Source organism: Gorilla gorilla, chromosome 6 (genome assembly GCF_029281585.2).
Source record: "Gorilla gorilla gorilla isolate KB3781 chromosome 6, NHGRI_mGorGor1-v2.1_pri, whole genome shotgun sequence".
In the NCBI taxonomy this organism is placed as follows: Eukaryota; Metazoa; Chordata; class Mammalia; order Primates; family Hominidae; genus Gorilla; species Gorilla gorilla.
In genome coordinates, this window is record NC_073230.2 from 120733497 (window position 1) to 120757842 (window position 24346).

General features: G+C 39.4%; 1 protein-coding gene across 7 annotated transcripts in view; it reads right to left on the reverse strand.

The window, feature by feature from the left end:
* DOCK4 (dedicator of cytokinesis 4) overlaps nucleotides 1–24346 on the reverse strand; it is a 467247-nt gene that overhangs the window by 50748 nt on the left and 392153 nt on the right. For 4 of the 7 annotated variants that reach the window (XM_055347226.2, XM_055347228.2, XM_031012976.3 and 1 more), the window contains exons 31-36: nucleotides 13879–14027; nucleotides 12084–12169; nucleotides 7519–7545; nucleotides 7279–7374; nucleotides 6284–6344; nucleotides 1411–1504 (exon numbers count right to left, since the gene is read on the reverse strand). In XM_055347226.2, coding sequence (XP_055203201.1) covers nucleotides 1411–1504; nucleotides 6284–6344; nucleotides 7279–7374; nucleotides 7519–7545; nucleotides 12084–12169; nucleotides 13879–14027 — 513 coding nt within the window. The remainder of the gene's footprint in view (nucleotides 1–1410; nucleotides 1505–6283; nucleotides 6345–7278; nucleotides 7375–7518; nucleotides 7546–12083; nucleotides 12170–13878; nucleotides 14028–24346) is intronic. The other 3 variants (XM_055347229.2, XM_031012977.3, XM_055347227.2) reach the window with 1 other exon arrangement.

The following is a 24346-nucleotide window of genomic DNA, read 5'->3' on the forward strand; positions in this document are numbered from 1 at the left end:
GGTGGAGTGCAGTGGTGCAATTTTGGCTCACTGCAGCCTCTGCCTCCCAGGCTCAAGTGATCCACCTCAGCCTCCCGAGTAGCTGGGACTACAGACATGTGCCACCATGACTGGCTAATTTTTTGTATTTTTGGTGGAGACGGGGGTTTTGCCACATTTTCCAGGCTGGTCTGTAACTCCTGGGCTCAAGCGATCCACCTGCCTTGGCCTCCCTAAGTGCTGGGATTACAGGCATGAGCCACCACGTCTGGCCTTGTAGTTGAGTAATTTAAATGACTGCATATTTCTTGCTAGACACCATGAAGGTCAGAACACAGTGGAATTATATTTTTAAAGTACTGAAACAAAAGAACTGTTCACCTACAATACTGTATCCAGTAAACATATCCTTCAGGGATGAAGGTGAAATAAAGACATTCTTAGATGAAGGAAAACTTAGAAGATTCTTCACCACTGGATCTGCTTTAAAAGAAATACTAAAACAAGATCTTCAGGCTCAACAAAAATATTATAACAGAAGGAACCTGGGAACTTCATGAATGAAGAAAGAATAATAGAAATGGTAAACATCTGAGTAAATAAAGTATTTTTATCCTCTTAAATTCATTAAAATAGGTCTGACTATTGAAAGGCAAAAATTATGACACCATCTGATGGGACTTTCAATGTATGTAGATGTAATACATGGGGCAACTACAACATACAGTGGGGAGGATAATGAGACCTATATAGTTGTAAAATTCCCACATTTCACTTTGACATGGTTTGGCTGTGTCCCCACCCAAATCTCATCTTCAATTGTAGCTCCCACAACTCCCATGTGTCATGGGAGGGACGAGGTGGGAGGTAATTGAATCATGGGGGAGGGTCTTTCCCATGCTGCTCTCATAATAGTGAATAAGTGTCACGAGATCTGATGCTTTTATAAGGGAGAGTTTCCCTACACAAACTCTCTCTTGTCTGCCGCCATGTAAGATGTGCCTTTTGCCTTTCACCATGATTGTGAGGCCTCCCCAGCCACGTGGAACTGTAAGTCAATTAAACCTCTTTTTCTTTATAAATTACCGAGTCTCAGGTATGTCTTTACCAGCAGTGTGAAAACAGACTAATACAAACTTGAAGTGGTAAAATCCTAACTATAAGCAGACTGTAAGAAGTTATGTATGTATTTTGTAATCCCCAGAGCAACCTCTGAAAAAGTATGCAAAGAGAAATAGTCAAACAACCTACATGTATGTATCATGTATATGATATATATAGAATCTGCAGAAATATATATCCAATTAAAAATAAATTTTAATTTTAAAGTAGAAATGTTTGAGTCTTTCCACTCTAATTATAAAAAGCGGAGGAATGATCATGATTAATACATCAGCTCCCTTCCCAATCTGAGCCAAAAGACAGAATTACCTGTAAAGTTCTGTGCTTTGAGATGCAGATCATAGAGTTTGTGAATGTAGCGTATATACATCTCCTCCTTGTTCAGTTCAGTCTTATAGAAGTTCTGTAAAAAAAGAGTACAGGTATGGATAGTTCCTCAACAATCTGGCCTACAATTATCTGCCTTTTACTCTGCTAAAGTTCCATGTCTGGAGCCAAGAGAACAGATGCATTTTTCCATGTAAATATCTCTAAAAATGAAGTAAGGTGGCTCAGTGACAGTGTCAGTCATTTCCTAGCAATTACTGGATAAGTTGGTATCTTGGGTTTTTATCCCTGATTCATATTTCTTTACTTTTTATGATTTTTTGTTAGTTTAAATGTCAATGAACAATCAGCCTGTTCAACTAAAAAATATTAAAAATACGCAACAGATTAATCCATTTTTTAACTTGGCCGATTGATATTCAAAGGATAGTTTCTTTCATTTTAAATTTCAAAGCTATTTTGCTCTAAAGAAAAAAGTCTCATCTGGGCACGGTGGCTCATGCCTGTAATCCCAGCACTTTGGGAGGCCGAGGTGGACAGATCACAAGGTCAAGAGATTGAAACCATCCTGGCCAACATGGTGAAACCCCATCTCTACCAAAAATACAAAAATTAGCTGGGTGTGGTGGCACACACCTGTAATCCCAGCTACTTGGGAGGCTGAGGCAGGAGAATCGCTTGAACCCAGGAGGCGGAGGCTGCAGTGAGCCAAGATCATGCCACTGCACTGCAGCCTGGTGACAGAGAAAGACTCCGTCTAAAAAAAAAATTAAAAAAAAAGCAAAAATCTCTAAGACATAAAGGTAAGGATGAGTAAAAGCAATGTAAAAGAATGGGAAAGAGGGTAAATAAAAAGGCTCTTTATTTTTAAGATGTTATTCTGCATTTCCTATGCGTTGGACTTCAAATGTTTCCAGTTTATGTCCAAAACATAAAGGGACAAATAAGAGATTTTATTTCAAATTATTATTACAGAAACATGCTTATTGAAAATATTTTGTTTCCTAAGAAGTATTTAGATCTTAGGAAATATCTCTAAAATGTTTTTAACAAAAACTCAACTTTTACTTACCTGGACACATTATGTTGGCTATTTTATTTTCAGACAGAGTCTCACTCTGTCACCCAGGCTGGAGTGCGGTGGTGCAATCTCAGCTGACTGCAACCTCCGCCTTCCGAGTTCAAGTGATTCTCCTGCCTCAGCCTCCTGAGTAGCTGGGATTACAGGTGTGCATCACCACACCCAGCTAAGAATTTTTAGTAGAGATGGGGTTTTGCCATGATGCCCAGGCTAGTCTCGAACTCCTGACCTCAAGTGATCCACCTGCCTCGGCCTCCCAAAGTGCTGATGCCATTGGGATCAGGCATGAGCCACTGATCCTGGCCCAGGCTGGCATTTTAAAAGCATAGTGATAAGCATCCAAAGCTACTTCTTCACCACATTATAAAGCACATGAGTCCTCACTGAACTTAGTCAACATAAAAGTGAATGTAAAGGAAGTTGGATTCTAGTAAAAGCATAATGTTGTGAGTCTCCAAACAAGACATGTTTAGTGAACAAATCATTGTGCATTATGAAATCTCTGCTGGAGACACTTGAACTACTATTACTACTTATTGTTACTGTTTTAATTGATGCTAGTTGGTGTGTGGAAGAAGGGGAAATCGGTGATGAGGGAATAAATCTGTTGACTTGAAGGAGTGACAGGCTTTTCTAAGAGGAAAGGCCAGGAATTCTAAAAACTTTTTAAAGCTGATTAGCTAGACAGGGCTTTGGTAATAATGGACCAATCTAGCAAATGTGGCTGTTGAAATGGTACTTGGGCTTGAAGCCTGAGGATCTGCTATCAAATGTACTTTCTGCCCATTACCTAACAGGTGTCCATTCTTCAATCTGAGGACTCTTCCAACTTTGAGACACTGATATTAAGTCAAATGCATCATAAATTTTTTTTTTCAATTTATACCATTATCCTCCCTCTTTTATTCTTGTCTCCTGTAGATCTTGGCATTCTTTAAAAAGCTCAATAAATAATGCTATTCACATCTCTCTTATTATAACCAAAATCATTTTAATTAGAAAGAATTGTTGTATCATAAACACAAGTCTAACAACTCCACAGCAGGTTTTTTTTTTTTTTTTTGAGGCGGAGTCTCGCTCTGTCGCCCAGGCTGGAGTGCAGTGGCGCGATCTCGGCTCACTGCAAGCTCCGCCTCCTGGGTTCACGCCATTCTCCTGCCTCAGCCTCCCGAGTAGCTGGGACTACAGGCGCCCGCCACCACGCCCGGCTAATTTTTAGTATTTTTAGTAGAGACGGGGTTTCACCGTGTTAGCCAGGATGGTCTCGATCTCCTGACCTCGTGATCCACCCGCCTCGGCCTCCCAAAGTGCTGGGATTACAGGCGTGAGCCACCGCGCCCGGCCCACAGCAGGTTTTTATATTACTAAAGGATGATTTGCTCTAATAGCTTTCTGGTAAGAAGCAGCTTTGAGAACAAAGCAAGCAATCACTCTAAATAAATAGTTCTCTTAAAAAAATATCTCCAGTCAGCAGATGATAATCTTCCAAATGTCTGACAAAGTGTGTGACACAAAGAACAAAACAATAATTACATTTCCTAGTATTAGTCATGTCAAATATTACTTTTTTAAAACCAATTTAACCCCGATCTTGTAAAGGATGTCACAGCTCTCCTGAAGACAATCTGGAATTGACTTTTTCAAAGAGTTAAGAGAAGTCTCTAAGAGGAAGTGAGTAACTGAAGAGAACCACATTGCTACTAGAAAAAATCAAGAACCTTCCATGTGGAGTAGAGGCTAAAAAGATTAGCTTCAAAGTGATATATTTGCTTCTTTAATAAGTATTCTTGTGCTAGTTTGAAATAAGTAGAGCTTTCAAACTGTTAAAATTTTCTAGAAGGACTATTCTTGGTCAGTGCAAAGCTATCAGGATAATGTCTCAAGTGGTTAGTAATGGGGCCACTGATTATACTATATTAAATCTCAGGTGTATTCCTACTGGGAGACTAGAGTAAATACATTAAAGGCAGAGTATTAATTCTTTCATCCAAGGAAGTGATCTCTTCTTTTATACCAATTGTGGAAATGAACATAAGGTCTATATTTATTTGCTCATCTCCAAATGGAAGGTACTTGAGAAAGAAGATGGAAGAATGGAGAGGATTACTTTGGGGAAAGGTAAAGGCTTTGAGGTTATTTATGAGACTTTGTGCCTGGAGTTGAGGTAGAACCAGAGTTAAGAAGACAGAGAAGACCTAAAGCTTATCAAGCACTTAGCTTTTCTCCCAACACTGACATACAAGCACGGACGTGGGAGAAACTCAGGCTGAAGATCTTCACTGTGATGAGAGGCTGGCAAAAGCAGGTAAGAAACTGGAGAATCAACTAGGAAATTTAAGAGAGGGAATGACTATGTTCAAGTTAGAAATGAGTACTGAGAGCAGAGGTCAATGGTCTGACCCAGTGAGCGTGGGCTAATGGCCTGCAGGTTACCGTTGGGTCTAATGAAAACATTATGGAAGTGAACAAGATGTGGCCTGATAGAGGATGCTTAGGTCTCACTATTTTTAGGGACTGATATTGGAGGTGGAGATGTAACAATTAGATTAAAAATGTGGAGGAGGCAGTGGGTGTGATAAAGACGGATACCATCATAGGCTCAGAGATGAGAAGCAGTGCAGCAAGAAATGAGGAAAATAGATGAAAAGACAGTCACAAGAAAGCAGAAGCCCTGAGCTTTGAAGACGGACTGTGACAAGAGTAAACAAAGTAATACAAAACAAAACAAAACAAAAAGAAACTGATGAGCTAAGAAAGACAAAATCAAAGTAGGGGCAAAAGAATTTCAAGGTGCAAGCAAATAGAGAACAATATGGCATGTGAGGAACTCAAATGATCAGAGTATGGATAAGAATGACTGTGCAAGAACTTAGAATATAATAGACGGCGAGGATTCATTTATTCTACAAAATATAAGAAAAATAAACCATGAGATTCACAAATATAGAACTAGACTTTTCTTGTATTTTATATTTTCCTGTACTTCAGATCTGATTGAAGGAACTTATCAAAAACATTAATTTGACTTACGTTAAAATATGACAAATAAACGTCTAAATGTAGGGCCACTCCTTTGCTCTGTGGTAAGAATACCATTCTATTTAATAGTTAGTTATGTGACATTTTATATAAATGTTGGCTTGCCCAGGACAGCTTTGGATTAGCCTGTTATCCTTACAGAATGTTTAATTTTACTCTCAAAAATGTCCTGCTTGGTCATCCTAGTTACAAAGCAAACCTTAACAAAAGTGCTATTATGAATTCAATTTGCAAAAAAGCTAGAGTAAAAATTAGGGTATTAAATAGAAAACTGTCATTTGTTCACAAAAGAAGAGATCACTAATATTTATCAAAATGTGGACTGCATATCACTCTGTGAGAAAGGAAAAGAACAGAAAGAAATTGCTACACAAAGTAGAAAGACCTCTAACAGGGGACACAGTGCTTTTTGCTAGGACAGCAACATGACTCTAGGAGGGTGAAGCAGTGCAACCGGGGAACCCAATGGCATCACTCTGGGATCCCACAGGGGTCTCCTATTAGGTCTGTGGGGAATGCAGGGGATGCACCTTGTAATGTCTGGGACTGAGGATTTCCTGGACTTTAATTTAACCTGCAGCTCACTATGCTTCTCTTAAAAACACTTGTAAATTTAAAAATAACTCTTCTAAGAAACATCACATTGCAGATTAAACACAAACAAAACATAGTATTTCTGGGAAAAAAAATACAAGTATTAGGAGAAAAGGAGAAAAAGGGGAATAGTTTACTAACCAGAAGGCTAACTGTGCAGCCAATCTTTTTGCCATCTACCTCTCCCATTTTCATGCAGTCCCTAAAAACAAAAAGCAATAGTCAGAACTCAGAACTTCCTTCCTAGGGGCAAACACAGTTTGTTCTTTTTGGGGGAAAAAAAGAAAGAAAGAAAGAAAGAAAAAAAAAAAAGAAGCCACTTTTAGGGACCAGAGGCAATTTGCATTGCAAGCGTTCGTTCATTTAGCTACATGCTCCAAGGACTGATAATCTAATCTCTGGGGAATCTGGGGAGTCAGAGACTCCTGTGCATCAGCTTCTGTTAAGAATTCCATTGCCATGTCAAGATTATGCTCCCTCTCAATGGACATGGGCTCAGGAAGTTAGAGGAGTGAAAATGTGTTATTGTACACTTCCTACAGTGGGGTGGGAAGTGGCTGGTAAGCCTGGCCATTAACAATGAGAATGAGGGTTTCATTCCTAAAATAAAACCAAAGTACCATGTATTGAAGTGGGATTAACTACTTTAACAGTTTAGATAATATAAAAATAAAAAACATAGGTCTACGGAAGGTGACACTGTGAGTTTCATCTCACCCACGTCCCCTTTTTAAGAGAATATTTAAGAGAATAGCATGATTGTACAATTCTCCATCACATTGTTTTCACCCTAAAATGGATTGGTTCTACTGGTTCTAGGGGCTAAATCTAAATACCAAAATAAAGATTTTTTTTTTTTTTTGAGAACTCTCAGGGACTCTGAGAATCCTCTCAATTCACCAAGACTTTTAAAGAACTATCAAAAAACAAAACAGAGCAACAAAAAACAAACAAAAGCTCAAATTAACAGCTCTGAGCCAGCTGGTTAGAAGTTCATTATCTTAGTATACCAGGTTCCATGGTCTGATAATCAATTGAGTGATTCACAAGAGTGGAACGTTGATTGTATTCTATTTGATTTTCTAACTGGAGTTCAGCATGAACTGGAGTTCAGAAAAACATGCGACTCGGCTTACCTGTAATCTAACAACCTCTCCATTAGACGAGTTACAGTAGCAATTAATGAAACGCCACTTTCCCGCCATGTTTCCCGCTCAATTTTCTTTAGTAGACTGGAAAAGAAAGAACCCGGGGCATTTTCAACATTTATTTTTATCAGTCACCATGACAACCACTTTACTTTCATCAGTACCTTAAATGCCTTAGCAACCACTGCAACATCTCACAAGTAGCACAATTTGCAAACAATGTCTTACCTAGGATAGGGACCAAATAGTGGAATTCTAATCCAGGAAGCATTGACAAAGCAAATTGATTTTCAGATTATCCAAGTCATAAAATACAAACACATGCATATAATCATATTTCCAAAATATACAAGCATCTCACAGCTCAAAGACATTTTTTCCTAGCTTCTCCCTTACACTAACAGAGGCTTGCGTCTTACCACATCAAATAACACTGCAAAAAGCAAAAAACAGGAGTGCCTCCAAGTTTACTTTTAAGCAAGATCTTGCTTTATTCACATAAAAATATTTTCCTACCTCTCAGTGGAATGCATCTTCATCCAAGCAATTTTACTGCAATGCAACTGCTACAGGAAAATCCTTGTACAGACGGTATGACGTTTTGCGTTTTTTCCTTTCACTTAACATTTGCCCACTCAATACATATTGTACTATCTGTGCACTCACTCAACAGTTTCATTCATTTTGTCACTAATCACAGAGGATTTTCTATGCGGTTGTTACAGCAGATTGATGACAAGTACTGAACCACATCTCTCCTCCTACATTTCCCCTAATCCTAAGCACCTTGGAGCAGAGGTACTATGTAAACACAAAATAATAACAATCATGATAATTAGAATCTGTGTCACTTTCACTCCCACCTCTCAGCAAATTAACAGTGTACTTGGCAAAGGCTTTATGATTGAACTTCCCCCAAAAGATAAAAGTAAGAACATTAAGCATGGCAATATGTGGATACTTCCCTACCCCTTGAAATTTAATGATTGCCATTTCTGTCTAAAATCTTATTTGTCTTTCATCTTAGTTTCAGGAATAAGAGAGAAAACATTTCTTAAAAGTACAATCTAAGCATATCATATATGTACTTAGTTCAAAAATAAACATTCAAGAAGAAAGCTGTTTTGTCAAAGCTTTCTCTTGTCTGTGGCTATGTTCTCTCCCAAGTTTTCTCTCCATCATCCCGCACCGCTTTCTCTTGTTATTGGCATTCTAGTGCCCAGCCTTCTGTCTTGTCTCCTCCTGTGTTTCCTGTGCATCCCTCATCCTGTTTTTCTGGTTTATTCTAAACTGTTTCTTAGGTTAAGAGTGGAGACTGCATATGGAAGGGATGGAATCTGCCCTGACCAGTCCTGCAAGCGAAGGTCCCCTAGTTTGTTTAAAATGTGTTTTCTTTTAAAAACCTCTGAACAGCACCTCTTTCAGGCTTAAATTGCAAATTGTATTGAACTCAAATGAAAATCTGCCTGCCAAAAAGCAATGCGGAATGATGTAGAAATTCCCCCGTGACAGCCTACACCTCATACTTTAGAGGCTGAAAAACAAAGAACTCAAGTTAGGTAATAATTCTAAAAATACATGGAGACTTCTTTTATGGGCATAAGTTTCATTAATTTGCACAGACTTCTGATGCAGTAAGAGCTACATAATCCTCTTGTAAGAAGAGGCAAAGTTATGCACAACCTGTTTCCTTGACTAACTCAAGACCAAATGTTAGGACTGAGTCTAAAACCCAGATCATCTGTGTGCTCAGCCAGCCTTGTTCCCTCTCTTGGGAATCTTGCCATTTCCCTGTTTACCTGATACAAACTGAGAAAGAGAGGCTATCATCAAGAAGAGAAGAGTCTTTCTAGGTAACCCGGGTGAGAGTGGGTATTTTCATTTACTCTATAATAATGCCCATGTGCCCACATTGAGCTAGGGAACCCTAATAACAGTGAAAGGGGGTTTCTCATTGCTAATTGATAAGGCTGCTCTGTTCTATGCAACAGAAATTCCTAACCCTGGGAAGCAAGATAAGCCATGGCCCTGAAGGGATGACTCTGCTCACCAGGTTTTCACTTTATGAAAGAAATCTGTGTGTGTGTCGGGGATCTGACCCACAATCTCCCTCTCTCGGTATAATAATGGGGTTATGTAGAAGTCATCACTCTAATATATAACACCTGTGTCTGTGCATGCTCTTTTTAATCCAAAGAGTAGAGTTAGAGATGTAAGGTATAGTGTCACATAGTGAATTCTCGGTCTCCAAATGGTAATTAAATGTGTGATCACTAAAAATCTTTGAAATAATGTGGAGTCTTATTGAATTATTTAGAACTGCATAGGAGAAGGCAGAGTGAAAGACTAAGAAATACCTGAGATGAATGTTACTTCTTCTGGAAAGCGCCTTTAGAGCCCCCAAGACTGTAGGTAGACCTACTGTATGCTTTTACAGCACAGTCACTGCTGGATCCCCAGCCCTGGGGAGTGCCCAATAGATAAAGCGGAATGAGCGAATCAGGTGGAGCCAGGGGAAGCAGATTTTAGTTGTGATACTCTATTCTGGATATTGCATGTTGGTGTCTATAATCTAGAATTTCAGTGTTATCAAAATGAATACATCTTTATGAAGCAAGTTTCACAAAGATGTAGTATGCATTAATGAAGATAATGTTTGGGCTTAGGGAAAGACGAGTTGAGTTCTTAGGAAGGAAGGTACTAGACAAATTTAAAGTCTTACTCCAAGGGGGCCATTTTGGCAAGCACTACAATTTAGAAAGCAGTGAACTACTTACAGCTTTTCAGCTTCAGAACAAATTTTAAGAGGTTTTAGACATGAATTACACGTAACAAATGAGAATTTGTACCATATAACGGCATGTGTTCCTAATTCATAATGTGTGCAGTGACTCATTGTGATTATACTAATTCATTGTGATTTCTGTTGCCAAAAAAGCAATTTATTGTTTCCTGAAATAAAGTAATATTTACACCATCTTTCTTGTGCTCAGGTAGTAATGACACTTAAGTATCACTTTTGATTTGATTTATTCCCAATAAGCTGATCGTAAAAGCATGAAAGGAAATTATTTATAGTAGCATTTCTAGTAATATCCTAAAAATCAACAAAAGTATAAAAATCTCTATTGAATGAATCAGGTACCTTAAAATAGTCCTAATTATAGAGGCTTAATATTTTAATTATTGGTTTGATTCTAATGTCGAGGTACATCTTCTATTTCAAAGTCATATTTATACATGAGCAACTGAAATTGCATATTATCAAGCCTTTATTAAAGTAGATAAGAGGCACTAAAGAACTATGTGAGTATTTATTAATCTTGTGAATTTGTTATAAATAATTAATCACAAATCTCAAGAGATTCATTTCACTGAGTGCTTTCTCATTTTGGTTCTTTGTTCAAACCAAGGACTAGTAACTGAAATGAGAGCGGTTTTCAAAAGCAATTTATTATACTGCATGAGATTTTAATCAGAATTCTTGCTAAACTCCAAGCTGCCACAAAAGACTGAAGCTGTGTACACTAGAATGAATGAGGTCTTGGTGAATAATTATGAAAACTTCTGGTTTAATTACCATATCAGAAAAAAATGATACTGTTCAGAATCCAGTACAAAGAATATATTTTATCACCCACCACTACCACAGGAAATCTCTATACCCTTTTTGGCTTTTCCTTTTAATGTAATTTTCTTAAAAGCTTCAATATAATTTTTAATCAGGCATGCTGAAATCTATCTAACCTATTAGTCACTAATAATATTCTTCAAGCCTACATATTAATGTTTCTACTGTTGTAAATTCACGATCATAAAATTTTGGACCTGGCCATCAATACTAAAGCACTGATATTTAGTTTTAGGTGATACTTGGGCATAAATACAAACACGAATATATTTTGTCATAGAAAAAAATGTGTTACTGCATTATTTTGCACTTCTGAAAGAACTGCAAACATTTCTCAAGCACAATAAGCAAATTCTTCTTTCAAAAAGAAATACTTTGCACATATGTTAGATTTGAAAATGACTAAGATCCATAGGAAGCTGTAGAGAAAACAAGTGCCAGAAGTGAAATCCCAAAGCACTAAAACATTCTCACTGTATCTTCTGGCCATTTAAACACAACGCATGAATACTTGGTACAAGCAATTCATCCTGTGGCTATGATCAGATTCTATGGGTAGGGCAACCTTGAAGTCTCTTTACAGCATTCCATTATTTCTCTATCTTCCATACAAATCCAAAACACAGAATTTACTAAAAGTGATTTGCTTCTGAGATATTCTAATAAAAAGCATTTAGGAAGCAATTAATGCTGAGCGAACAATCAGTATTAATTAATTAAATCAGGTGTTGAAGAACAGATGCAAACTAGGTTAATTTTCCAACAGCAAATCAGCATCAGTATCTTGCTTTGGAAAGCAGTGCACACAAACATTACAATCACACCCCTTTTCTCCTCTCCCACTTATAACCCCACTTAAAATCATTATCTTGCAGGGATGGTTTTAAAATTATCAGGCATGAAAAGAGTGAGATTTGTTATGTAACATATGCAACCTGTCCTAATCAGAGATTAAAATAGGAAGACATGCCTAATCATCAACATTATAAGATCCATTCGCCAGAGTTAGGCAATTATCCTTTATTTCACACTCCACAAAGACAAAGCCCTCCTGTGAGACCTAAGCTGTCTTTGCAGCTCTCAGCTACCGTGGTGCAGAGAGGCTCAGTACTGACACCAAATCCCCAGAATGGAATCAACTTGAGATAAACATATTACTCACATACTGTTGAAGAGCTCGCGGTATGTTTCGTCACCTTTGCCTTCTGACATCAGGCTATCCAGTTTGTCAATTAGCTTTGCTTCCACCTGAAACATACCCAACTATTATTCTCTTTCCTCCCCTTCACAAGTAGGATTTCTAGGCAAGTTAAAACGTATTTCTTTGTGCCAAGGAAAAAGCCATGGTAAATTTTGTGAAAGTGACATTATCAGCTACGGTTAATAGCAGGCATCCCTTTGGAATTCTAAGGGACTAATCTAGATAGAGTTACATGACTTCACACTCCTGGCTGGGTAGCGTTTACTGCTGCCAAAGACATCTATCTATTTGTTGATTCAAACACAAATGCTTGCAGCCCAGTTTAAACGTTTGAATTCTTTTTTAGGAGCTAAAAAACTGGCAAGTCCTGTTTCTTTTTTCTTTTTTTTAAACATCACTATATATAAGGACATCAGGAAACTAACATATCCACATACATTAATTTAAATCTTTGATGTGTTTTATATCTATTTTCTTTCTCAAAACAGTTTGAGGTTGCACTAAATCTTTGCTGAAGTTGAGAACTTGCCTTACCCACGTACAGATGGTAGATCCATAGCAATAGTCTAAGTCAGCAATAAGCAGCAAGAGAGAGAAAGGACATATTTCCTGAAAACTGTAGTCAAAACATTTATATTTTCCAGGATGTAAATCCTTTGGAACTTGAATATCAGGAATGGAAAAATATCCCTTTATCTATATCTATCTGAGGCAGAAGAGACAGAAAATGAAAAACTTCTCTATGGCCAGAGAGAGTTAAAACAATTAGGGACTGGGAGGAATATTTGACTTTGTCAAAAGACTAAGCCCAATTATTATTCCTTTAAACCAAATTTCAATCAAGAGGTAAAGACAAGGGGGAAGGAAAGTGGGTTTTTCTTTCCTAAGTACAATTTTTAAATAGTCTTTCATTCATCTATTAGCTTTCTTGAAAATAAATGCGTATACCGATACAGGTGAAACACCCATGCTTTTGGCAATAGGAGGGTTCCATGTCTGCAGTCAGATTGCTTGACTGGTTGTCAACCATTTCCGAGATTTGAGGGAGGCTTCTTCTGGAGAAGCATGAGGAAGGGTCAAACCCTGTGGGCACACAGGTTTCTGCCATGACTGTGTGAACAGACAGTAGGCCTACTATCTCCAAACTGAAGGACCTGGCAGAGCAAAAGCAGTGGATTCCTTCAGAGATCTGGTTTTGTAATAAGCCTGTTTTCCCAAAACTGGAGTATAACTATTAGAACCTATGTCAATGAGAAATGGTAAGCTCATTCCCTTGGAATTTCCTTTGTAAGAATTTCCACAGCTTTCTCCTTTAAATTAATTCTCAATGCTTCAAGCAAAGAGCAATAAAACATACTGTGAATCAAATGCTAAAAGCTAAGCCATTCGCCAAATACAATGTGCAGACCACTGAGAGCTCAATGAGTTTAATCATTAACTCTCTGATTCTTCTGCTCTGTGTCCAACTGGGCGCAAATAAAGTCTCTGCAAGTTCTTAAATACAGATCTGGGAAATCACAAAATTTTTCAGCTGAAAAGGAATCAAATGGTTTTCAGGGCTTCACTGAAGGCTCAGGACAACACAGGATCTGAGAAGTATCCACGGCTGTGTGGCTTGGGAGTGGATAGGCCAGGCTGGAATCTAGGTCTGCTGACCCAGTGTTCATTTCCCAAGTTGGAGTTGAATCCGGAAGTTCACAGATGCTTCAGGAGAGCTGAAACTCTTCCAACTCTTCTGAGGAGCACTTCTGCCTACCTGTTTAAAGTTGCCACTCCGCCTCTGCTCCCAGTCCATCATATCATGAAAAATTGGAATCATGACATTCCGAAGATCTGGCTGGGGTATCAAGGTCACTTCTAGGAAGGGGCCAATCAGGGCAGGGATAAAATGAAGCTTGTGCTCTCCTAAAGTGAGAAAAATATTTGAGTTTCAACATATTCAATCTTAATATGATTTCAGAAATTAATATCATAAAATTTGTTTAAAACTATTGCTACAAATATATTCAATTATAGTCATCTCCTCAAGCAAGAAAATATAATAACTCATGAGATACAATTAAAAATTATATAAATCGGCCGGGTGCGGTGGCTCACACCTGTAATCCCAGAACTTTGGGAGGCTGAGGCTGCGGATCATGAGGTCAGGAGATCGAGACCATCCTGGCTAACATGGTGAAACCCCATCTCTACTAAAAATAAAAACAATTAGCCGGGCGGGGTGGCGGGCGCCTGTAGTCCCAGCTACTTGGGAGGCTGAGGCAGGAGAATGGCGTGAACCCGGGAGGCGGAGCTTGCAGTGAGCCAAGATCGTGCCACTGCACTCTAGCCTGGGTGACAGAGCAAGACTCTGTCTCAAAAAAAAAAAAATTATATATATATATATAAAATAAATCATCAGGAATTGGTTATGTACATTATTGTATATGCACACATTAAAATTTTTATGCGATCATTTAACGTAAGGCTGAAGAAAGATAACATAGGTGAAGTTTTTCAATATAATTAAGCGAAAAAGCAAAAAGTGCAATACAGTATGTATAGGAATATTTTTAATTTAAAACACACACACACACACACACACACACACACATATATATATCTTAGTCTAGAGTATTATATCCCTAATGTTAACCACAGAGGTTATCTCTGGATGGTGAGATTACGGGTGATTTTTTTATATGAAAAAAGGTGGCTAGGTGGTTCTTATCTGTATGATATAATTTTTCTTGAGTGTCTGTTTTTTTTTTTTTTTTGACATGGAGTCTTGCTCTGTCACCCAGGCTGGAGTGCAGTGACACAAACAGCTCACTGCTACCTCTGCCTCCCAGGCTGGAGCACGTCTCCTGTCTCAGCCTCCTGGGTAGCTGGGATTTACAGGCACATGACACCATGGCCAGCTAATTTTTGTATTTTAGTAGAGATGGGGTTTCACCATGTTGGCCAGGCTGGTATCAAACTCCTGACCTCATGTGATCCGCCCAGCTTGGCCTCCCAAAGTGCTAGGATTACAGGCATGAGCTATCGCGCCCAGCCTGTTTTTTAAAAAATAGAGATGGGGTCTCACAACGTTGCCCTGAATTCCTGGGCTCAAGCCATCCACCCGCCTCGGCCTCCCAAAGTGCTGGGATTACAAGCATGAGCCACCAGGCTGGGCCCCTTGTGTTTTTTCTTAACAGAATAAATACACAACTTACATAAAAATTTAAATAGTGGTCCCCCCAAAAGAATATAAACATTTTCTGAAAAGACTAAAATGTAACAATAGTGAACCCACAATGGTGTTTTACCAAGTGCTAAAAGGTATGGTATTGATAATTCAGAGGAAAGGAAGGTGGGGAATGGTATGGACATAGATGATTTCATGTAGCAGGTGAGTTTTAAGTCTATTATGCTGTGAGTGTTAAGTCTATTACGCTAATCATCTTTGTTAAATCTCGTAAGTTTCTAGTTCTATAATATGACTATTGCATGCTATGAAAAATACACTCAAGAGCTAACCTTCAGCATCATGGCTGAAAGCACATGCTACTGAGAGCATCCACTTAGAATTTGCAAGTTGGGAGGCTGAGCAGAAAGATAGCTGGCTTCAAGAAGGAAGGTAATTTTCCAGTGACACTGTAGATTCACAGTGCATAGGTAGTATAAGTGACTTTAGAGGGTTTTTGTTGTTGTTGTTGTTGTTATTGAGACAGAGTCTCACTCTGTCGCCCAGGCTGGAGTGCAATGGCACAATCTCGGCTCACTGCAACCTCTGCCTCCCGGGCTCAAGTGATTCTCCTGCCTCAGCCTCCTGAGTAGCTAGGGTTACAGGCACGCACCACCACGCCCAGCAAATTTTTGTATTTTTAGTAGAGACGGGGTTTTACCATGTTGCCCAGGCTGGTCTTGAACTCCTGACCTCAGGTGATCCACCCGCCTCAGCCTCCCAAAGTGCTGGGTTTACAGGCGTGAGCCGCTGTGCCTGGCTTAGAGGGTTTTTTTAAAGTAACATGAATATGAAAGAATCTGGGGAGCAGCTAAAATGATGACTGAGATGAGAGCTGGGAAAACATGTGGATGTTTGTGAATTCACTGTTTTTTGTGATTGGAAGTGCCTTGGGAAACCTCCACTGCCTTTGGAAGGTGGGCCCCCATCTCTGGATAATCGCCTTATTTTCAGTGCTATGAGATGTTGGCAAGAGCATGACCAAGTCAACAGCAAGTTTTTCATATCTTGGCACAGAAAGTAACACTGGCAATAGATGAACACATGAGGAAAGTGGGCACACAATGACTTCTGGACAATCAGTGAAACTGTTGAAACATTAAAAGCTAAACTCATGTATTATGTTTTCCTTTAGGCTAAAATATCCAGCATCAAGAAGAGTTGTTTGATTAATTCTACCCTCAAGTATTCACTCTCTATTATATCCTCAGAGTATGAGTATTTCTGTCATGATAAAACTTTCCTCCCTCTCTCAATGACATGGAAGGGTACCTGTTACTGCACACAGCTAAATATTTTAGATTTGAAGGGCCATGTTGCAATGCTGCATATGCTACCAGTGTGAGAGAAGAGAATTTAGAAAAACTTCCCCACAGTCTGTAAGCCAGAGAGGTCATGGTATCTTCTGTCTCTACACATCAACTTTCCTCAACAAGGCATTACAGCAGTCAAAGCAATGGTTTGAATTTTTAAGTATTGAAATTACTATAAACACAAAGAGAGACAAAGCAGTAGTGCTTACTTCTTTCTTGTACATGTTTTGATAAGGAACAAAGTATTCATTTAATTGTTTGGGAAGTTTGGAGAATGTCAAGATCATAAAAATGTACCTTATTCTATATTGTATGTGTTTACTGTATTTCCATTTTATTAACTCATTCAGTCATTAATCTATTCATTCAGTGACTCAAGAAATAAGAATGTCTAGTGTATTTTAAACACTGTATTAGGAGAAATACTTGTAAATAGCTAATAACAATGGGTATTTGGGCCATTGCTAAGCTATAAATCTAGTATCAAGAAAAAACAAAGGGCCGGGTGCAGTGGTTCACGCCTGCAGTCCCAGCACTTTGGGAGGCCAAGGCAGGAGAATCGCTTGAGCCCAGGAGTTCAAGACCAGCCTGGGCTACATGGTGCAACCTCATCTGTACAAAAAATACAAAAAGTTAGCCAGGCATGGTGTGTCACGCTCAGAAGTTCAGTGTGGCAGGGGTCAGGGTTGGATGAGGGATGTGCTGGCAATGAGGGTGGCTTGGTTTGTAAGCTAAGCTGAGTGGAAGAGGTAGTTGGGTAGTTCAGCTGTCAGTGGTGGTGGCCAATTAGAGCTTTATTTTGTATAAAAATAACTGGGAGAGTGTGGAAGATGGGTTGTAGTGGGGACACAGATGCTGGAGGGCCAAGTAGGTTATCCAAGTAAATATGACAAAGATTGGTTCAAAAGCAGCAGCCATGGTAATAGAGAAAAGGGGCAAGAGCATGAGTGAGAGTAAACACTGCTATTAAATGATATCAAATTTATAGAAACAGGAGCCAACTTAAGATGGGAGGCAAGATCAGAACTTCAGTTTGGGGCATGTTTGAGGTACTTCTAACACTGAATACTCTAGCAGGTGTCAAAGAGCCTGGTCTGGGGCTCGAGACAGAGGCCTGGGCTGGAGATGTACTATTTCAGAGCTTTCAGTGATAAACAGGGTGAATGAAATCACATGGGGGAAACCTGTGGCAAAATATAAGAGGAACAAAAGGAACAGGACAGCCTGGGCACACATGTGCCGGGACAAGAGAGGAGCTGACTAAAAAGACATGGTGCAGGGTAGGGAAGGAGAAGTGGGAAAGTGGTGATGGGAAATGATAGAGAAGAGAAGGCTTTCAGAAGCAAAGAGGGGCAAGGTTGTCAAATGCAGTGACTCCTTAATAACATCTGGTACTTGTAAGCATTCCCTATGGCAGGCACTGCTCTGGGTGCTTTACATGTGTAATTTCATTTGCTCCCTACAACAACTCCAGGTGGTAGGAATTATCAACCTCCCACTTACAGAGAAGGCAGCTAAAATCCTGGGAAGTTAGGCAACTTGCCCAAAGTCACCCAGCTAGCTGGCTCTACAATGAATTCTTAATCACTATCCTAGGAATGGGACTCACTACAGGCCTTTAGATGTGGCAGAAGAGTAATGCAAGTGAAAACCTGATTACAATGAATTACAAAGTAAAAAGAGAGAGAGACAAGGTGAGCTGGCAAGGATTTCCAATTTCTCCTCTTAAAGTTGTCTGAGAGTAAATGCAAGAAAGCCATTTAGGAACTTGAGGGGTGGAAAGGAAGAGGGATTTTTTTTATCTTTCTGATGGGAGAGTGCAATCACATGTGTCATTTGTCCCATATTAATCCATCATTCCATGTGGTTGGGATGGGGTTGGGGAGTCCTCACTCTACTGCCCCAGCCTCAAGAGTAGGCATATCACCTGGGCCTTGTCAAAAAACCAGTTTCAGCTGGGTACAGTGGCACTCCTGGTAGTCCCAGCTACTTGGGAGGCTGAGGCAGGAGGAACACGGAAGCCCAAAATGAAGTACAGCTGAGAAACATAAGGACTTCTCTAAACAAACAAACAAACAAAGCCCAGCTTCATCCCTGGCCCCAGGGACCGGTTCATGATAGGCACATCACCCAGCAGGAACAATCTGTGGCTCTGAGCGACATTCTAAAAGGGACTTTGAAAAGAAGAAATAGGCTTGAAGCTGATGGAAGCCATTTTCCCACAGAGTGGAGAAAGCCTAAGAGTACACAGAGGTTAAAGTCAACACACAGAACAAAAGAGAGCTGGGAAACAACCAGCCCTGATGTGTGTCCTCTTGAAAATGATCATGCCTGAAGCCAGATCCACCTGTGGGCTTCCTAGCTCCCAGAGACAATGTATTTCTTTAACATGAATTTGGTGTTTTGATCTTCGACTTTGTCACATGTAATTAGTGGAGCTCTGCTATAGTAGTTAGAATGTAAGCACCAGTACCCTCTGTCAAAGGCCCTCTGAACAGGGTCCTGCCTACCCTCTGCAGACCAATATGGTGATAAGGAGGAGATGGGAAGCTCTGTGCTAAGACCTTCATAAGCCTGAATTCCCTTGGAATTTCCATCCTCCTGGAAAAGGTACCCTTGACAGAGGCCACTGGTTTGAACTACCTTCTATCTTGAAGATACATAGAGGGCTTTGTATCAACTTCTCAACCACAGTCTGTGATGCTGTCTCAAGGCTGTCTCAGATATCTGCCTCCACTAGGAACTGGATCTCCTTGCCCTTGGCCTGTATCCTGAGTACCCTAGGGGACCAAGGTCCTCATGATCTCTACTGGCAAGATGTTCACCCCCTCCTTTAGCTGCACCCTGGGGCATCTGGGATGTCCCCCATTCTTGGGAATGGGTGCTCCCCAGAGACCTTACACCATCAGAGAGTGACCCTCTATCACAGGAGGTGGGCTAATTTTACCTTGGGTTGAGTGTCAGTGTGAGTTCAAGTGCTCAAAGTGCTTTGATTATCTAGCCAGAAATACAGCTCCAAACACAACCCTCAGACCTGTGCCCATCTGAAAGTCCCTTTACATCACCAAAGTCATGCAGTCCTTTCCTCTCTCTCAAGGTTTCAACAAACGTAACTTAATTGTTTCTCACTAATACAGGACACATTGCTAGTTCTCTGCAGTACATTGCAGCTTTCCAACTTTTCCTTTTTAAGTTTTTCTACTGCTACTTCTGTGATCAGGAAAGTTCTGCCTTCAGCAGTCGGGAGTAAGATATCTTCTGTAGCCAAATGTTAGTCTCAATATTTTCCCATCAGCAAAAAAGATGGCCATTTGGTTTCTACGTTCTTCTAAGGCACCTATAGTGTTTCCTATTAAAATGTTACTTAATTAGTAAGGGGATTTTAAGTTTGGAAGTTAACTAGAACCATTTTTTTTTAAAGGTAAGTGCTTTAGCATGGGCCATAATAGCAGGCAATCTAGCACGTTTCCTCTGTTAAAGAAGCCTTGCCCAAAGGCAACACAGGCTCTCCAAGATCCATTTTTTAGAAAGCCAGGCAAATCACAAATTTAGGAAGTCAAAGGGGGAATCATACAAGGTGGACAAGCTAAGGTTGCGTGGGTAAGCGTGGTTAGTCCCACCACTTAGTTCATCCAGTTCCATGGCTTGCAGGACCATGCCTTCAACCATGGGCAGCACGTTTAACATGCTGCCGAGATCCAAAAACCAGAATGGGAAAACAGTCGGAGAATGCTCCCTGTCTTCTCCTCCACTCTGGGTCATACAGAAAGGAAGAAGACTAAAAAAATGCTTTTATTCTCACTTCTTTTTCTAAATGGGTAATAAATTATCTTCAGCTTACACCCCTCTGAAGTGCACTCTAAAACACCAGAACTTCCTTAACCTGAGAACGTTAAAGAGAAAAGCAACTCATTTTCTTTTGCACAAGGACATGGCATTTTTACCAAACCTTTGCAAGCGCTGTAAGATCAACCCAGCTCTTTTAGCAATCTCATCAGGCAGAGCCAGGGAAAAAAGTTCCCCAAAATTAAAAAAGCAACTTCCAGGGGAACCATCTAAAAATTCCCCTTATTTGGGGCCCTTTTAAGTTCCCTTCTCATTATAGAACCTTAGGCAAATAAAGGAAAACATAGGCTGATTTTCCAAAGACCCTAATAGGTATATAGAAGTTTTCCAAAATTTAACTCATGTATTTCACCTCACATGGAAGGATGTTATACTGCTCCTAAACCAGACCCTAATGGCAGCTAAAAAGCAAGCAGCTACGCAAGCAACAGAGAATTTCAGAGGTGAGCAATATATTTCCTATAATACACCAAAAGGGAAGAAAGCAAATAAGGAAAGCAAAAAAATAGTAGAAACACCATTCCCAATTGGGAGGGAAGCAGTTCCAGTAAACAACTCTGACTGAAACCCCAAAAATTCAGGAAATAAGTGAAAAAAGCACTTTTTAATATGATTTTAGAAGGCCATGGAAAATGAGGGCCAAACCTCTTAATTACTCTAAACTGTCTATAATAGACCAAAAGACAGATAAGAATCCTGTAGCCTTTATGAAAAGGCTGAGAAAGGCACTAATAGAATACAACCCCTTACCCCTAATTCAATCAAGGGATGGCTCATTCTAAAAAACAAGTTTATTACACAGGCAGCTCCCAATATTAAAAGGAAACTACAAAAGCAAGCTATAGGACCAAATAGCACCTTAGAAAGTCTCCTAATGGTGACCACTTTGGTCTTTTATAATAGGGACCAGAAGGAGGCCCAAAGGAAAAAGAAAAATCTCAGGAGAAGGACAAAGGCTCTAGCAGCAGCTTTGCAGGCTTGCAAAGTCCAGGATCCCTGAGGTGCATCTGCTAGTTGCTATCAGGGTAGCAGGCCAGGGAATTTTAAAAAGGAATGCCCAGGCAGCAAGAAAAAGCCACCTAAACCCTGTCCAGCCTGTGGCGGAGACCACTGGAGACAGTACTGCCCCCAGAGGTGGAGGTCACTGGGTTCAGGACCAGTCTCACAGATGGTCCAGCAGGACTGATGGGTCCCAGGGCTCAAGCCCTGGCTCCAGCAGCTCAGACTGCCATTATAGCACAAGAGCCCTGAGTAATTCTGAAAATTAAAGAAGGGAAAGTAAACCTCCTTCTAAACACTAAAGCCAGTCTCTCTCTTTTCTCCTCTCTAATTCAGGCCTCCCCTCTTCCCATAGCAAGACTGTAAGGAGTGTCTCAGGAAAAATTCTAATCCAATATTTTTCTCAACCTTGGTTGCAGTTAAAAGGACCTATTATATACACATGCTTCCAAGCCACGGTCATAATAGCTCTACTAGTCAAAAAAAGCCTCCAAGTTTACCCTAGGAAATAATTTAACTGTTTACACCCCACATAATGTGGCAGAATTACTGTCCTCTAGGGAAAGCTCTTAGCTAACAGCCAGTAAAACAAGAAATACAAAAGGAGGATAAGCAGTAGTCACTCTAAATAACATCTCTTCCCAGGCACAGCGCTCAATTCGCTAAGCTAATAGCTCTTACAAGAGCACTTGAATTAAGCAAAGGAAAGGTAGCTAACATTTATACTAACTCCAAGTATGCTTTCCTAATTTTCCATGCTCATGTTGCCATTTGAAAGGAAAGATATTCTCTTACCACTAATGACTCTCCTATAAAATATCACCAGAAAATCAATAGGTTATTATCCTCAGTTTTTCTTCAACAAGAAATAGCAAGAATGCATTGCAGGGGACATCAGAAAGAAACAAGTGAGGTAGCCAAAGGAAATAAATTGGCTAATCAGGCAGCTAGGTCAAAGGCAAGGAAGCCTCAAGGCATCAACATGCTTCAAACTGCTTCTAATCTAGGAAGGCTCCATAAAAGAAATTAAACTTCAGTATTCCCTACAGAAATAAAAGAGGCCATTTCTCAAGGGCATACTTTCCAGCCCTCAGAATTGCTATGGTCAAATAATGGCAAACTCCATTTGCCAGGCTCCAGCCAATGGAAAGTCCTTAAAATCTTTCACCAAGCTTTTCACTTGGGAAGGGATAAAACTTATCAATGTGCTCAGATATTGTTTTCAGGCAGAAAACCTCTAAATTGGTTAAGCATGTAACCTATTACTTCCAACAAAAATTGACACAACTAGCAGAAGCCCAACCCCAGAAAACAGAGCCACCTTTATTCGACCCAGGACATTTAGTATTAGCAAAAACTCTCATCTCTCTCTCCTTCCATAAGCCAAGCTGGAAAGGGCCCTACACTGTTCTTTCAACCCCTTCGGCAATAAAAGTTACAGAAACCAACTTCTGGATACATCACATTCAAGTCAAAGTCTAAAAAGCTAAGGGAGCAACGCCTGACAGCCCAGAGGAATGTCCCAAACATAAATGTGAAGAAATGGAAAATCTTAAGCTAAAACTCATAAGAAATAAGTAACTAAGTAAGTAAGGGCTATTCATCTTAATCGCACTCCTACCTAACCTTTCCTCTCAAAGTTCACCACCAAATATTAAAACTTCTTTTTAACTCATATTTGCAAGCAACTTTTAATTATACATGGGATTGCATTTGTAACTTTATAAACCCACAAAGAAGATTACATCTTGGCAAGTAAAGAAATAATTTTAAATGGAAATTATTTACTATGCCACGCTTGTGGAAACTGTTATCATCCCACTACTAATCGCAATAAAACTATACACTGTGTCACTCACAATGTGGAATTCTGGTTGTAAAATTCTAATTGCTGTAATATTTTGCCTGATTATCATCCTTATAACAGGATTAATAATTGCAGGAAAGATTTACTCAAGGTTGTTTTGGTTATAGCAAAAGTAATAGGGATAAAAAGTAAGTATAAAAGTTTTACTATCACTAAGTTTAATAGGACTTTTTTACTAAAAGTTGATAATACAATGCATTTTAAGCTAGGAAAAGACTGTTATTTAAAAAAGATTTTATATAAGAAAAGATTTTGTATGGTAAATACTTGTCCTAAAAAAAAAAAACAGCAACAACAACAACTGGTTATTTGAAGGAAAGATGTTAAGAACAAGTCAGAAAGTTTAAGTATGTTGTAGTCTGCGGAAGCTATAAAAAAATTAATAAATTGTCAAATTAATGCTAAAATTATTTTAGCCACCCAATAACATATCTCTCCCGATCATACCGCAAGTTATAAAAATAGCCTAAGCCTAAAATTACTCTCTAATGGCAAGTCAAGGGGGAAATATATGCTTTTCCTCAAGAAAAATGTTACTTTTATGTTAACGTTTCTGGTAATGTACAGCGACATCTAGTAAAAACAAAACGGTATTGCAATCCACTGGTGTAACAAACAGGTGTCAAACTCTACTGTCAGTTATGGTCTATAGGACCCCCACTAATGGTGGTAATCTTAATGCTTATATTTTAACTCTGTATTTTGAACTTTCTTGTAAAATTTATCTTTTTTCGCCTAAAGGTAACCAAACAGTGCTGCAAACAAAGCCAAACACAGATACGCTATTCTTCCAAAAACCCTTAAATCAACCTCAGGAGAAGGCCCAACTGCTGTTCCCCCACACGACACCCCTTTTCAACAGGAAGTAGCCAGAAAGAATCATCATCCAACACCCCCTAACAGCAGTTAGGTTTATGTCTCTTTAAAGGAGGAATAATACAGGAGTTATTAAGAAATAACTTTTAGGCTGATAGTAGTGGTAAAGGTTCTC